This window comes from Dendrobates tinctorius, unplaced genomic scaffold, assembly GCF_039654945.1.
Source record: "Dendrobates tinctorius isolate UK_male_01 unplaced genomic scaffold, ASM3965494v1 ptg000043l, whole genome shotgun sequence".
NCBI classification, from domain to species: domain Eukaryota; kingdom Metazoa; phylum Chordata; class Amphibia; order Anura; family Dendrobatidae; genus Dendrobates; species Dendrobates tinctorius.
This window is the reverse complement of record NW_027361711.1, coordinates 436,180-450,431: the sequence shown is the minus strand read 5'-3', so window position 1 is coordinate 450,431 and position 14,252 is coordinate 436,180. Positions and strand designations below refer to the sequence as shown.

General features: G+C 42.3%; 1 protein-coding gene across 1 annotated transcript in view; it reads right to left on the bottom strand.

Annotated features, from left to right (window-relative positions):
- The window catches only part of SLC41A2 (solute carrier family 41 member 2), a 157,303-nt gene that overhangs the window by 61,293 nt on the left and 81,758 nt on the right, over positions 1 to 14,252 (bottom strand). The window contains exons 4-6 of the mRNA XM_073575130.1: positions 13,684 to 13,755; positions 9,928 to 10,072; positions 8,760 to 8,906 (exon numbers count right to left, since the gene is read on the bottom strand). Of these exons, the coding sequence (XP_073431231.1) occupies positions 8,760 to 8,906; positions 9,928 to 10,072; positions 13,684 to 13,755 (364 nt within the window). The remainder of the gene's footprint in view (positions 1 to 8,759; positions 8,907 to 9,927; positions 10,073 to 13,683; positions 13,756 to 14,252) is intronic.

Here is a 14,252-nt window from a genome sequence, read left to right as displayed (position 1 = left end):
CAGTTCTGGAAGAACATTCTTTGGACAGATGAAACCAAGATCAACCTCTACCAGAATGATGGAAAGAGAAAAGTATGGCGAAGGCGTGGTACAGCTCATGATCCAAAGCATACCACATCATCTGTAAAACATGGCGGAGGCAGTGTGATGGCTTGGGCATGCATGGCTGCCAGTGGCACTGGGTCACTAGTGTTTATTGATGATGTGACACAGGACAGAAGCAGCCGAATTAATTCTGAGGTATTCAGAGCCATACTGTGTGCTCAGATCCAGCCAAATGCAGCCAAACTGATTGGGCGTCATTTCATACTACAGATGGACAATGACCCAAAACATAAAGCCAAAGCAACCCAGGAGTTTATTAAAGCAAAGAAGTGGAATATTCTTGAATTCCAAGTCAGTCACCTGATCTCAGCCCAATTGAGCATGCATTTCACTTGTTAAAGACTAAACTTCAGACAGAAAGGCCCACAAACAAACAGCAACTAAAAACCACCGCAGTGAAGGCCTGGCAGAGCATCAAAAAGGAGGAAACACAGCGTCTGGTGATGTCCATGAGTTCAAGACTTCAGGCAGTCATTGCCAACAAAGGGTTTTCAAACAAGTACTAGAAATGAACATTTTATTTACAATTATTTAATCTGTCCAATTACTTTTGGTCCCTTTAAAAACAGGGTGGCACATGTTAAGGAGCTGTAACTCCTAAACCCTTCATCCAATTTTAATGTGGATACCCTCAAATGAAAGATGAAAGTCTGAACTTCAACTGCATCTGAATTGTTTTGTTTAAAATTCATTGTGGTAATGTCTAGAACCAAAATTAGAAAAATATTGTTTCTGTCCAAATATATATGGACCTAACTGTATATAAACAGTGATACTGGAATTCATGTATTTGTTAATTGCAGAGTGTTGACGCATGGTGTGATATGAAATAAGTATTTGATCCCTTGCTGATTTTATAACTTTGCCCACTGACAAAGACGTGAACAGGCTATAATTTTAAGGGTAGGTTAATTTTAACATTGAGAGATAGAATATCAAAAATAAAATCCAGAAAATCAGCAAGGGATCAAATAATTCTTTCCTTCACTGTATATGTGGATAAACCAATTGGGTCTCAATAGCATTAGAACCAAAGAAGCAATATAGACCCCTAAAATATAACTTTTAATGATACTTATTATTATACTAAAAGTGAAAAAATTCAATGAATACTTAAAAATGGTATTCAAAATAGGTATGGGCCATCATGGAAAAACAGAAATATGTAAACATTTATTTAAATATAATGACCCACACTAATTTCTCCCTAGAATGCCCTGAGTCATCCTACCTATCAGCGGAGGTTGGCTCCCTAGTTATTGACATAACGCTCCCGAACAACGTCAGTAACCCTGAAGGCCCTGATGTACCCTTGACATACTAAAGATAGAAAAAACACCCACATACATGGATAGAACCATCAAAATACCCCTAAAGGGGAGACAGAATAGTCTCATGGGGGTTAGTCAAAAAAGGACTCTAGTCCTAACTATCTTAAAGTCCTAAATTAATGGCCAATTAGTCTTATGATGCTATTAAGCCCCTGTGTAGGGTAGAACCGAGGTGTGTAATAGTACAATTATCAAAGCAAAGCATTGGTTTATGTCCTCTGGAGTGTAACTATTTAGGGAAATATATCTCAAAAGATGTAAGTCTGCTAACAAGTAGTACTAAAAAAATGGACTTATCTTATACAGATGCATGAGCCAAAATGTAACCTAGATAGGTTATTGATTATAGGAGACCCTTCATAACTGAGAGATGGACTCCTCTTCCCAGAGATTCAAACCAACATGCAGTTCTGGGCATATAATGGTTAGACTACAAAAAAAAAAAAAAAACTATGCTACTTATCGGCCATCAGACGCGTTTTCCCCTTTTAAAGTATAAGGGTTCATCAGGAGATCCAGGGTTGAGGGCTTCAATGTCCCTCAGTGGCCGAGGTCAATGCTGTGTGCGGCCAAATATATATGTCCCAGTCTTGGCCATCCTTCTCCACCACCTTTTTCCACATGTCATTTAGGGTTTTATTGAACCTTTCCACCAGACAGTCTGTCTGGGAATGGTACTCCTTGGAGGTCTGTAGGAACAGCCACAACGGTGACACACCTCCAATCAGGATTTTTCCAGCTGCTTCTCTACTTATATATATTATATCTATCTATCTACAGTTGTGCTCAAAAGTTTACATACCCCAGCAGAATGTTTGCTTTCTTGGCCTTTTTTCAGAGAATATGAACGAAAACACCAAAACTACTGTGTTTTCTCTTTTTAACCCCTTTCTGCCATCCGACGTACTATCCCGTCCATGGGGCCCTATGCCCATGGACGGGATAGTACGTCGGCGCGATCAGCGGCGCCCACGTGGTGAGCGCCGCTGATCTCGGCCGGGTGTCAGCTGATTATCACAGCTGACACCCGGCACAATGTGTCAGGGGCGGTCACGGACCGCCCCTGACACGTTAACCCCTTGGACACCGCGATCAAACATGATCGCGGTGTACCGGGGGTTAAAGGGAAGCATCGGCAGGGAGGGGGCTCCCTCCGTGCTTCCCTGAGCCCCCCAACGGCAGCGCAATGTGCAGCGCTGCTGTGGGGGGCTCCTTTCCTGCAGGCCCCCGAATCCAAGATGGCGACGGGGGCCTTCGGGGGCCTGAGGAAGCTGGCTTCCTCAGTGCCTGCAAAGCGCAGGCATGAGGAAGCCTTCTGCAGTGCCTGTGTCAGATCGCTGATCTGTCACAGTGATCTGTGATATGACAGATCAGCGATCTGTCACATGACAGTGATGTCCCACCTGGGACTATTTAATAAAGTAAAAAAAAAAATAAAAAAGTTAAAATAATTTTAAAAAAAATCGCCAAATAAATTAGAAAAAAAAAAAAAAATATTCCCCCAATAAATCCATTTTTTGGAAATAATAAAAAAAAACAAAACAATAAAAGTACACATATTAGGTATCGCCGCGTCCGTAATGACCCGCCCTATAACACTGTCCCATTAGTTAACCCCTTTAGCGAACCCCTTAAAAAATAAAAATAAAAAACGAAGCAAAAAATAATGATTTATTATCATACCGCCAAACAAAAAGTGTAATAACGCGCGATCAAAAAGACGCATATAAATATCCATGGTACCGCTGAAAACGTCATCTTGTCCCGCAAAAAACGAGCCACCACACAGCATCATCAGCGAAAAAATAAAAAAGTTATAGCTCGCAGAATAAAGCGATGCAAAAATAATTATTTTTTATATAAAATAGTTTTCATTGCATAAAACCGACAAAAACATAAAAAAACTACCTAAATGAGGTATCGCTGTAACCGTACTGACCCGAAGAATAAAACCGCTTTATCAATTTTACCGCACGCGGAACGGTGTAAACGCACCCCCCCAAAAGAAATTCATGAAACGCTGGTTTTTGTTCATTCTGCGTCCCAAAAATAGGAATAAAAAGCGATCAAACAATGTCACGTGCCCGAAAATGGTACCAATAAAAACGTCAACTCGTCCCGCAAAAAATAAGACCTCACATGACTCGGTGGGTCAAAATACAGAAAAATTATAGCTCTCAATATGTGGTGATGCAAAAACTATTTTTACAATAAAAAGCGTCTTTTAGCGTGAGACAGCCGCCAAACATAAAAACCGCCATAAATAGTAAATCAAACCCCCCGTTATCACCCCCTTAGTTAGGGAAAAATAATAAAATTAAAAAAAAAGTATTTATCTCCATTTTCCCATTAGGGCTAGGGTTAGGGCTCAGATTAGGGTTAGGGGTGTGTTGGGGTTAGGGTTGGAGTTATAATTGGGGGGTTTCCACTGTTTGGGCACATCAGGGGCTCTCCAAATGCAACATGGCGTCTGATCTCAATTCCAGCCAATTCTGAGTTGAAAAAGTCAAATGGTGCTCCTTCCCTTCCAAGCTCTGCCATGCGCCCAAACAGTGTTTTACCCCCACATGTAGGGTATCAGCCTACTAAGGACAAATTGCAAAACAATTTTTGGGGTCCAATTTCTCCTGTTACCCTTAGGAAAATAAAAAATTGGGGGCAAAAATATCATTTTTGTGGAAAAAAATGATTTTTTTATTTTCACGTCCGAGTGTTATAAACTTCTGTGAAGCACTTGGGGGTTCAAAGTGCTCACCACACATCTAGATAAGTTCCGTGGGGGGTCTAGTGTCCAAAATGGGATCACTTGTGGGGAGTTTCAATAGTTTAGGTACATCAGGGGCTCTCCAAACGCACATGACACCCGCAGACCATTCCATCAAAGTCTGCATTCCAAAACGTCACTGCTTCCCTTCCGAGCCCCGACGTGTGTCCATACAGTAGTTTTCGCCCACATATGGGGTGTCAACGTACTCAGGCCAAATTGGACAACAACTTTTGGGGTCCAATTTATCCTGTTACCCTTGGGAAAATGAAAAAATTGGGGACTAATTAATCATGTTTCTGGAAAAAATACGATTTTTTTATTTTCATGCCCTGGCATCATAAACTTCTGTGATGCCCTTGGGGGTTCAAAGTGCTCACCTCACATCTAGATAAGTTCCTTAGTGGGTCTAGTCTTCAAAATGGGGTCATTTGTGGGGGGTTTCCACTGTTTTGGTACATTAGGGGCTCTCCAAAGGCAACATGACACCCGCAGACCATTCCATCAAAGTCTGCATTCCAAAACGTCACTACTTCCCTTCCGAGCCCCGACGTGTGCCCATACAGTAGTTTTCTCCCACATATGGGGTATCAGCATACTCAGGACAAATTGGACAACAACTTTTGGGGTCCAATTTCTCCTGGTACCCTTGGGAAAATAAAAAAATGGTGACTAAAAGATCATGTTTGTGGAAAAAATACGAATTTTTTATTTTCACGCCCGGGCGTTATAAACTTCTGTGAAGCACTGGGGGGTTCAAAGTGCTCACCACACATCTAGATAAGTTCCTTGGGGGGTCTAGTTTACAAAATGGTGTCATTTGTGGGGGGTTTCCACTGTTTAGGTACATTAGGGGCTCTCCAAAGGCAACATGACACCCGCAGACCATTCCATCAAAGTCTGCATTCCAAAACGTCACTACTTCCCTTCCGAGCCCCGACGTGTGCCCATACAGTAGTTTTCTCCCACATATGGGGTATCAGCATACTCAGGACAAATTGGACAACAACTTTTGGGGTCCAATTTCTCCTGGTACCCTTGGGAAAATAAAAAAATGGTGACTAAAAGATCATGTTTGTGGAAAAAATACGAATTTTTTATTTTCACGCCCGGGCGTTATAAACTTCTGTGAAGCACTGGGGGGTTCAAAGTGCTCACCACACATCTAGATAAGTTCCTTGGGGGGGTCTAGTTTACAAAATGGTGTCATTTGTGGGGGGTTTCCACTGTTTAGGTACATTAGGGGCTCTCCAAAGGCAACATGACACCCGCAGACCATTCCATCAAAGTCTGCATTCCAAAACGTCACTACTTCCCTTCCGAGCCCCGACGTGTGCCCATACAGTAGTTTTCTCCCACATATGGGGTATCAGCATACTCAGGACAAATTGGACAACAACTTTTGGGGTCCAATTTCTCCTGGTACCCTTGGGAAAATAAAAAAATGGTGACTAAAAGATCATGTTTGTGGAAAAAATACGAATTTTTTATTTTCACGCCCGGGCATTATAAACTTCTGTGAAGCACTGGGGGGGTCAAAGTGCTCACCACACATCTAGATAAGTTCCTTAGGGGGTCTAGTTTCCAAAATGGTGTCATTTGTGGGGGGTTTCCACTGTTTTGGTACATCAGGAGTTTTCCAAACGTGACATGGTGTCCGATCTCAATTCCAGCCAAAAACGTCAAATGGCGCTGCTTCCCTTCCGAGCTCTGCCATGCGCCCAAATAGTGGTTTACCCCCACATGTGGGGTATCAGCGTACTCAGGACAAATTGCACAATAACTTTTACGGTCCTGTTACCCTTGGAAAAATAAGAATTGAGGGTGAAAAGATCATTTTTGTGGAAAAAAATATGATTTTTTAATTGTATGGCTTTATGTTATAACCTTCTGTGAAGCCCATGGGGGTTCAAAGTTCTCACCACACATCTAGATAAGTTCCTTAGGGGGTCTAGTTTCCAAAATGGTGTCATTTGTGGGGGGTTTCCACTGTTTTGGTACATCAGGGGTTTTCCAAACGTGACATGGTGTCCGATCTCAATTCCAGCCAAAAACGTCAAATGGCGCTGCTTCCCTTCCGAGCTCTACCATGCGCCCAAATAGTGGTTTACCCCCACATGTGGGGTATCAGCTTACTCAGGACAAATTGCACAATAACTTTTACGGTCCTGTTACCCTTGGAAAAATAAGAATTGAGGGTGAAAAGATCATTTTTGTGGAAAAAATATGATTTTTTAATTGTACCGCTGTACGTTATAAACTTCTGTAAAGCCCTTGTGGGTTCAAAGTTCTCACCACATATCTAGATAAGTTCCTTGGGGGGTCTAGTTTCCAAAATGGGGTCACTTGTAGGGGGTTTCCACTGTTTAGGTACATCAGGGACTCTCCAAACGTGACATGGCGTCCAATCTGAATTCCAGCCAATTTTGCATTGAAAAAGTCAAACGGCGCTCCTTCCATTCTGAGCTCTGCCATGCACCGAAACAGTGGTTCCCCCCCACATATTAGGTATCTGCGTACTCAGGACAAATTGCACAATAACTTTTGCAGTCCAATTTCTCCTGTTACCCTTGGTAAAATAAAAAAAATTGAACCTGAAGTATTTTTTTTATGAAAAAAAGTTAGATGTTCATTTTTTTTTTAAATATTCAAAAAAATTCCTGTGACGCACCTAAAGGGTTAATAAACTTCTTGAATGTGGTTTTGAGCACTTTAAGGGGTGCAGTTTTTAGAATGGTGTCACTTTTGGGTATTTTCTATCATATAGACCCCTCAAAGTGGCTTCAAATGTGATGTGGTCCGTAAAAATAAAATGGTGTTGTAAAAACGAGAAATCGCTGGTCAACTTTTAACCCTTATAACTTCCTAACAAAAAAAAATTTTGGTTCCAAAATTGTGCTGATCTAAAGTAAACATGTGGGAAATGTTAGTTATCAAGTTTTTTGTGTGCCGTATCTCTGTGATTTAAGGGCATAAAAATTCAAAGTTGGAAAATTGCGAAATTTTCAAAATTTTCGCCAAATTTCCGTTTTTATCACAAATAAACACAAGTTATTTGAATGAAATTTTACCACTAACATGAAGTACAATATGTCACGAGAAAACAATGTCAGAATCACCGGGATCCATGGAAGCGTTCCAGAGTTATGACCTCATAAAGGTACAGTGGTCAGAATTGTAAAAATTGGCCCGGTCATGAACGTGCAAACCACCCTTGGGGGTGAAGGGGTTAAATCATAATGACAATATAAAACATCCAAATGACCCTGATCAAAAGTTTACATACCCTGGTGATTTTGGCCTGATAACATGCACAGAAGTTGACACAAATGGGTTTGAATGACTACTAAAGGTAACATTCTCAAATGTGACCTGTGACAAATGCCAGGTAAATTGTTTGGGATGCAAAGAAAAACCCACAAATTACATCAGCTGAAATACTGGACTTTCCGAAAGCTAGAGGTGTGGCTGTTTCAAGATGCACAATAAGGAGGCACTTGAAGAAAAATGGGCTGCATGGTCGAGTTGCCATGCATGGTCGAGTTGCATGGTCCCGGGCTGGGATTTCTGAGGTCAGTCTCACTGACAGCTGGCTCCCCCAGTTAGGCAGGATCCGGCTGTCAATCAGAATGAGGTCGGAAGTCCCGCCCCATCAAAAGAGCGGAGCGGAAAATCAGCCTCTGCTCTGTAGACATGACATCAGGAGAGGCAGCTGAAGCTCCGGCAGAAGAAGTCCGAGACCACTCTGTGCCGGGGAAGAACGTCGCTGGACACAACAGGCAGGTAAGTTGTAAAAACCTGCCTGTGAGTTATGTTTGTTTTTTTTATAAAGTCCCGAATACTATTTAAGGCAGCTCAGATGAGTCAGAGTCTGTCTGTGTTCCTAGGGGAAAACAACTGTTGTATACTGGTCAGCGTCAACTAGCCTCTGGATTTATCTTTGAACTGGCGAGCCGCTCTGTGAAGCTGTATCTACTACACTGACCGCTCTGTATAATTTTTTCCCTTTGTACCAAGACAAGGTTGCTTTGTTTTGTGAGCAGGGACGGTTTATGGACTTTTAATAATCACTCACTGATTTAACACGTGACCTGGCTACCTGTGTCTATATATAAAATAATAGACAATGTCTCAGGATATTTGATAATGGCCTATTTTTAGGACTTGGCACCACTGGAGTTAAGCTGCCGTGTGTTAAGGAAGGTGCTATGCCTCTTCATCTTGGCTTCATTGAGAGGGTGCATTGTTAGTTCATTGTAGTCTATAGCTGATTATGCAGCTGCCTTAAAAGTGCCAGGAAGAGTCCTCGGGAAAAAAAGTAGGCACAGTAATTTGCTAGCAACAACACTACTACTTTGCCCTAATGGTCGCAGGGCATGCTGAGTGACATGACCAAGTAATGTTTCTTAATGTGCATCCTAATACACCTATGCAAAGAATCTGTCAGATGCCAGCAAAAGGGTTATTGAACAAGTATCAAGCAAATAAAGTACCTGGGTATTCAAAAACATGCTTCTTGGATAGTATTATAATCTTTAATGCAACTTAATTAGTCTCACCAATGCAGCTGTAAAGTCCTTGGCTAATCCATGCCAATATGGCAAGCGTGATAAGATCGCCAAAGCTGGCAGCAATAGGTGTGGCGACATTGTCTGGGTTTATTCCAGTCTTCTTTGACCCAACAATCACACCTACCATGATTATACCTAAAGTGAGAAAAATGTATGTTATTATATAATGCAAACAAAAGGAATCATACATCATTATTAACCAACCTCATTTAGCAAACCACATAGCCGAGGGATGTTTTTGCATTTAAAGTTTAATGTTTGGCATTAGATTTCGAGTAATATCCATTGAATGCAAAGTTTTTTCACTTTGCACAATTCTGTTTGTTTCCTTACAGATGAAGTGACCTTGTAAAGTCCTATCGCTGTGACCTCCAGCGTTCAGCCGCAATCAGGCGGCAAGTGTTCACTTCCCCAGCCAGAAATGGGTGTAGAAATCACTAGGCTATCTGTGTCATTTAGTCCTATATTTTCTGGTCTTTACCAAGGAGTTAGTAAGTGAGGGTAATAATACAGAACAGCCTAAAGACACATCCCCCAGAGATTCAAATAGGCAATGCCCCATAGGTAAAGAACTGAAAAATTAGCAAATATGTGGGGGAGCAGCAGCAATACCATAAGTGCAAAACCTAGCAACATTTGATCTGTTGACAAGGCCTCTTTAAAGGACCACTGTGGGTAACTGTGCTACCAGGGACTGAGATGGCGGTGCATGACTTGGAGGGTTCAGTCCCCACAGTAGGCATATTAGGTTTGCCTAGCAAGTTCCCTGAATATGTTCCCAGAATGTAAATATCCACTATGTTAAGGCACAAAAATTCTACATGTTCAACTTTAAAATTACCAATCTTTTTATATACTTCTATTCAGTGGCATATGATGAAGCTTATGAGCCCCAATGCAAAAGCTCCAATGGGGCCCCAATTATTGCAAGTCTTTAATAGCACTGGTCTTTTTATATAGGCCAAAGGGACATTTTGGGCCCCTAGGCTCCATGGTCCAGATGCGACTGCCACCCCTGCATGTATTGTAGTTATGCCCCTGCCTCTATTGCCTTTCTTTTTATGATAAGTGTAGAATGGCATACTGGACATCATTACATAGAGAGACATTCTACTGCTGCATACAATAAGCATATTCAGTTTGGCTGTATACTTGCCTTGAAGTAGTGAGGCTATGAAGGCAGTGGCCACACTGCTGGAGCAGAGAAGTATGGCGTGGTCCAGGCGGTATTTGCCCTCCGGAATCCAGCCCAATATAACTGCTGCAACGGCAGCCAAAAAGCCAACCACTGTTGCCTGTACCTGTGGACCGGAAAAACAGCTGTTCATGCCCTGTAGGTAGCAGACAATGCCTGATAAAGCTACTTGTCTGGTTTACACAGAATCAAACAGGTCGACTTTATAATTTCTACAGTTTCCAGAAGATCACGTAATACTTGGTGGTGTTACGGATGTAAAGAACTTATACCCTAATATTATCTGAACTTGAGCTTGTTCAGTTTTGGTCCTTAATGGAGTTTTCTAATACGGAAAACACTGATAACTTGGCCTAAAGCCGAGTTTACACCAGCTCACTGGTGGTGTTAGACGACCAACAATTAGTGGACAGATTGCCATTATTCTCGGCAGCACAGGATCTGTTTATACAGAACGATGCGCTACTGAGAATGATGATCTTTTAACCCAGTCCTCAAGGCCCACCAACAGATCATGTTTTCAGGATTTCCTTTGTATTGCACAAGTGAAGCAATTATCACCTGAGCAATACTAAGGAAATCCTGAAAACATGATCTGTTGGTGGGCCTTGAGGACTGGAGCTGGGGAACCCTGTTTTAACCAAGCCACAAGATCACTTTACCCAATAAAGGATCATTTTGCTAATTCATCGATAATCGCGATAGGCAGCACGTTTACACTGCATAATTATCAGGAAACCAGCATTTGCAGGTGGTTTATGCACCTCTAGAATAGGCTAAGATCGTTTATTTGGTGGGGAAGCTGAGCTCCAGCAAGAGGCACAATGAAGGGTTGAGGTGCTCACAATCTTGGGACTAGGACTGTGCAGCATTGCTTGGTCCACAACGGTTGTGTAAAAAATAAAGGGTACCCCACTGATAAGACATGCTAGGGATTTTAATTCCTGTAACCCCTTTAAATGCAATGGAGTATTTCCATCTTGTAAAGTGGTAGCATATCATTAGAATACTTACATTTATGATTGGTGAGAGCATTATCTCTGGGAATCCCACCAATTCTAATAATGAAGGGGATACACAGTTACTGTAGTGATGCATCTCGTTCACTCTTTTTCTGGACAGGGGTATCCCAGCCATCTAATACAGGAATTAGTAATGCAGATCAGCCCCTTCTGAGTACATGGGGCTGTTTGACGGTTGCCCAGCTAGATGGAAAGGGAGTACCGGTGTGCAGGAAAAAAAACTATAAACAGGTGCAGCACTATGACTCCATTATTATCAGGATTGGTGGGAATCTTGGATGACATCCTCAAAAATCATAACAGAGGTAGGTTTATTATTCTCACGATCGGTGATGGTCATAGATGCTGGACTCTTAGTTGTCATAAAATGTTGGCTCCTTTATTCTCAGGATTGGTGGGAATCCTACAGGTTGCTCTCCCCCATTGCTCATAAAATGTTGGCTCTGTTTTCAGGATCAGTGAGAATCTTAAGACTGAACCGCGAATAATCATAAAAACCAGGCAGAAGTGGTGGGAATCCTAGATGCCAGGCCCCAACTTTTAGAATGTTTGCATATCCTACAGTTAAATATACTCCTTTAGGCCTCATTCAGACGTCTGTGTTGCATGTACGTGTTGTATCCGTTTTTCTTTACGGATACAATAAATACACATTATAATCTATGAAGCTACAAATCAGTGTTTTTTCACTGTCCATTCAAAACTCATGGAGACAAGTCATTTCCGTTTATTTCCGGGATCACGGAGAAGTGCCAATACAAGACTATGGGTCTGTGATAAACAAGTACAGTACACGAATGGCATCCTTGTGCTGTTCTTATTTATTGCAAAGGATAGGAGAAGATTTGTAAGGCCACATTGACACGTTCAGTATTTGGTCAGTATTTCACCTCAGAATTTGTAAGCCAAAGCCAGGAGTGGGTGATAAATCCATAAGTGGAGACGTGTTTCTATTATACGTTTCCTCTGATTGTTCCACTCCTGGTCTAGGCTTACACATACCAATGTAAAATCTCACCAAATACTGACCGTCTAAACGTGACCTAATAAATTTATCCATCTATGAAACACAATGATGACACACTGATGGTAAAAATGGATACATGGATCACACACTGATGACACTGGTTATTGTATTTTCACATATTTGTTTAAAGGGAACCTCTCACCAGGTTTGGCTGCTATAAGAAACAGCCGCTGCCTTTCAGGGCTTATCTACAACATTCTATAATGCTGTAGCTAAGCCCCCGATCCGACCTGTAAGAGAAGAAAAATAAATTTTATTATACTCACCCGAGGGTGGTCCGGTCCGATGGGTGTCGCAGGTCCTCCCATCTTCTTGCGATGTTGTCATCTTCCTTGCTTCGTGTCGTGGCTTCTGCGCAGTTGTACTGACCTGCATTGTTGAGGGCAGAGTAAAGTACTGCAGTGCGCAGGTGCTAGGCCTCTGACCTTTCCTGGCGCCTGCGCACTGCAGTACTTTGCTCTGCCCTCAACAGGGCAGAGAAGTACGCCTGCGCAGGAGCACGATGCCGGGGGGTGATGAAGCAACAGGAGGGCGTCAGCGCATGAAGATGGGAGACGCTGGACGCGGACCTGCGACACTCATCGGACCGGACCACCCCACGGGTGAGTATGATAAAACCTATTTTTCTTATCTTCGAGCTCGGACTGGGGGCTTATGTACAGCATTATAGAATGCTGTCGATAAGCCCTGAAAAGCAGCAGCCGTGTCTTGTATCGGCCAAAACTGATGACAGGTTCGCTTTAAACACACAAGCGCGACTGAGGCCTTAATGTTTACATGCATGGTAAAACTGAGGCCTAAGATATAACTAGATGCATGAGAAAACAACGTTGAATGAAACCAAGTCACTTTATCAGGAAAGGTTAGTTAAGGCTGTGTGCACACACTGCGGATTTAGGTGCGGATTCATCCGCGCGGATTTTGTAAAATCCGCAGGTCAAAAGACTCTGCAGTTTTGCCCTGCGGTTTTTCATCTCCTCAATGGAGGAGATGGCAAACCGCAGCAGAATCCGCATGTCAATTCTTTCTGCGGATTGAAAACCGCAGATAATCCGCGCGGAAAATTCCGCACCGTCTGCATTGCGGTTTTTTATTCCCATAGGGAATCATGGTACTGTACACCGCAGCAGAAACTGCTGCGGGTCCGCAGCGACCAAAACCGCTGCGGAACCGCAGCAAAATCCGCAGCGTGTGCATACAGCCTTATATTTGGCCGTGTGTGAAAATCTGAACATGAACAACCACCAATTAGAAAACTACAAAAAAATGATACTTCTGCTGCCTGATGCTATCAGTTATACTGCCTGAGCCTCCAGAAAAGTCTGGTTGACTTCTCACCATTTGTAACTGAATGTACTGACTGGAAGAGAACATTCAATCCTGCTCGACCTTTTAACAGTGTGTGATAGTGGTGGGTTATGGGGGCTGTTGGACTGTTTAGCACAGGATGTGTATAGTGTCATACTATGTGATCACTTTAAGAGCAGAAGAGATTCAATTGTATGTTGGTGGACCTTAAAAACAGAAATAATCTCAGTATATACAGCCATAAAGTAAAATCTGCCAGTATTCTAATACTGAAAGACAGAGCAAGTAAATTGTGATCTGAAGTAATAAGATGAAAAACTATAAGGGTATCAGCGAGTACATGAACAGATGATTTATTACCTGTTTTAAAGCCAGATTACCAATTATGAGATTCCACTTCTCTATAGGAGAATCCATCTTCCCAACATTAACCTAAAATACAACACAGACAAGTGATCGCCTTCATCAATACACGGATGCATCCACAGATTTGTTACTATCCTATTCATATAAATGGGGCTTACAGAAATTCGGGTAATTACGTCTATGCACTAAACAAATCTGAAGAAACAAGAAAAGTGGGCACAAAGGAGATGTATTTAAGCCACATTTACTAAGAAAGGAAACTACACAGATTTATCTAAATTTACACCAGTTTATAGCTGTGGTGGGCAGGGCTGTGGAGTCAGAGTTGTGGAGTCGGAGTCCATTTTAGTAGAGTTGGAGTTGGAGTCGGTGTCATGGAAATTGAGGCGTTGGAGTCTGAGGTTTGGCTTACCAACTCCAGAGCCCTGGCAGTCGTGGAGTCGGAGCCCATTTTGGTGGAGTCGGTGTCATGGAAATTGAGGAGTTGGAGGTTTGGCTTACCGATTCCACAGCCCTGGTATGAAGGAGACAAAGTCGTGGAGTCGGAGTCATGGAAAACTGAG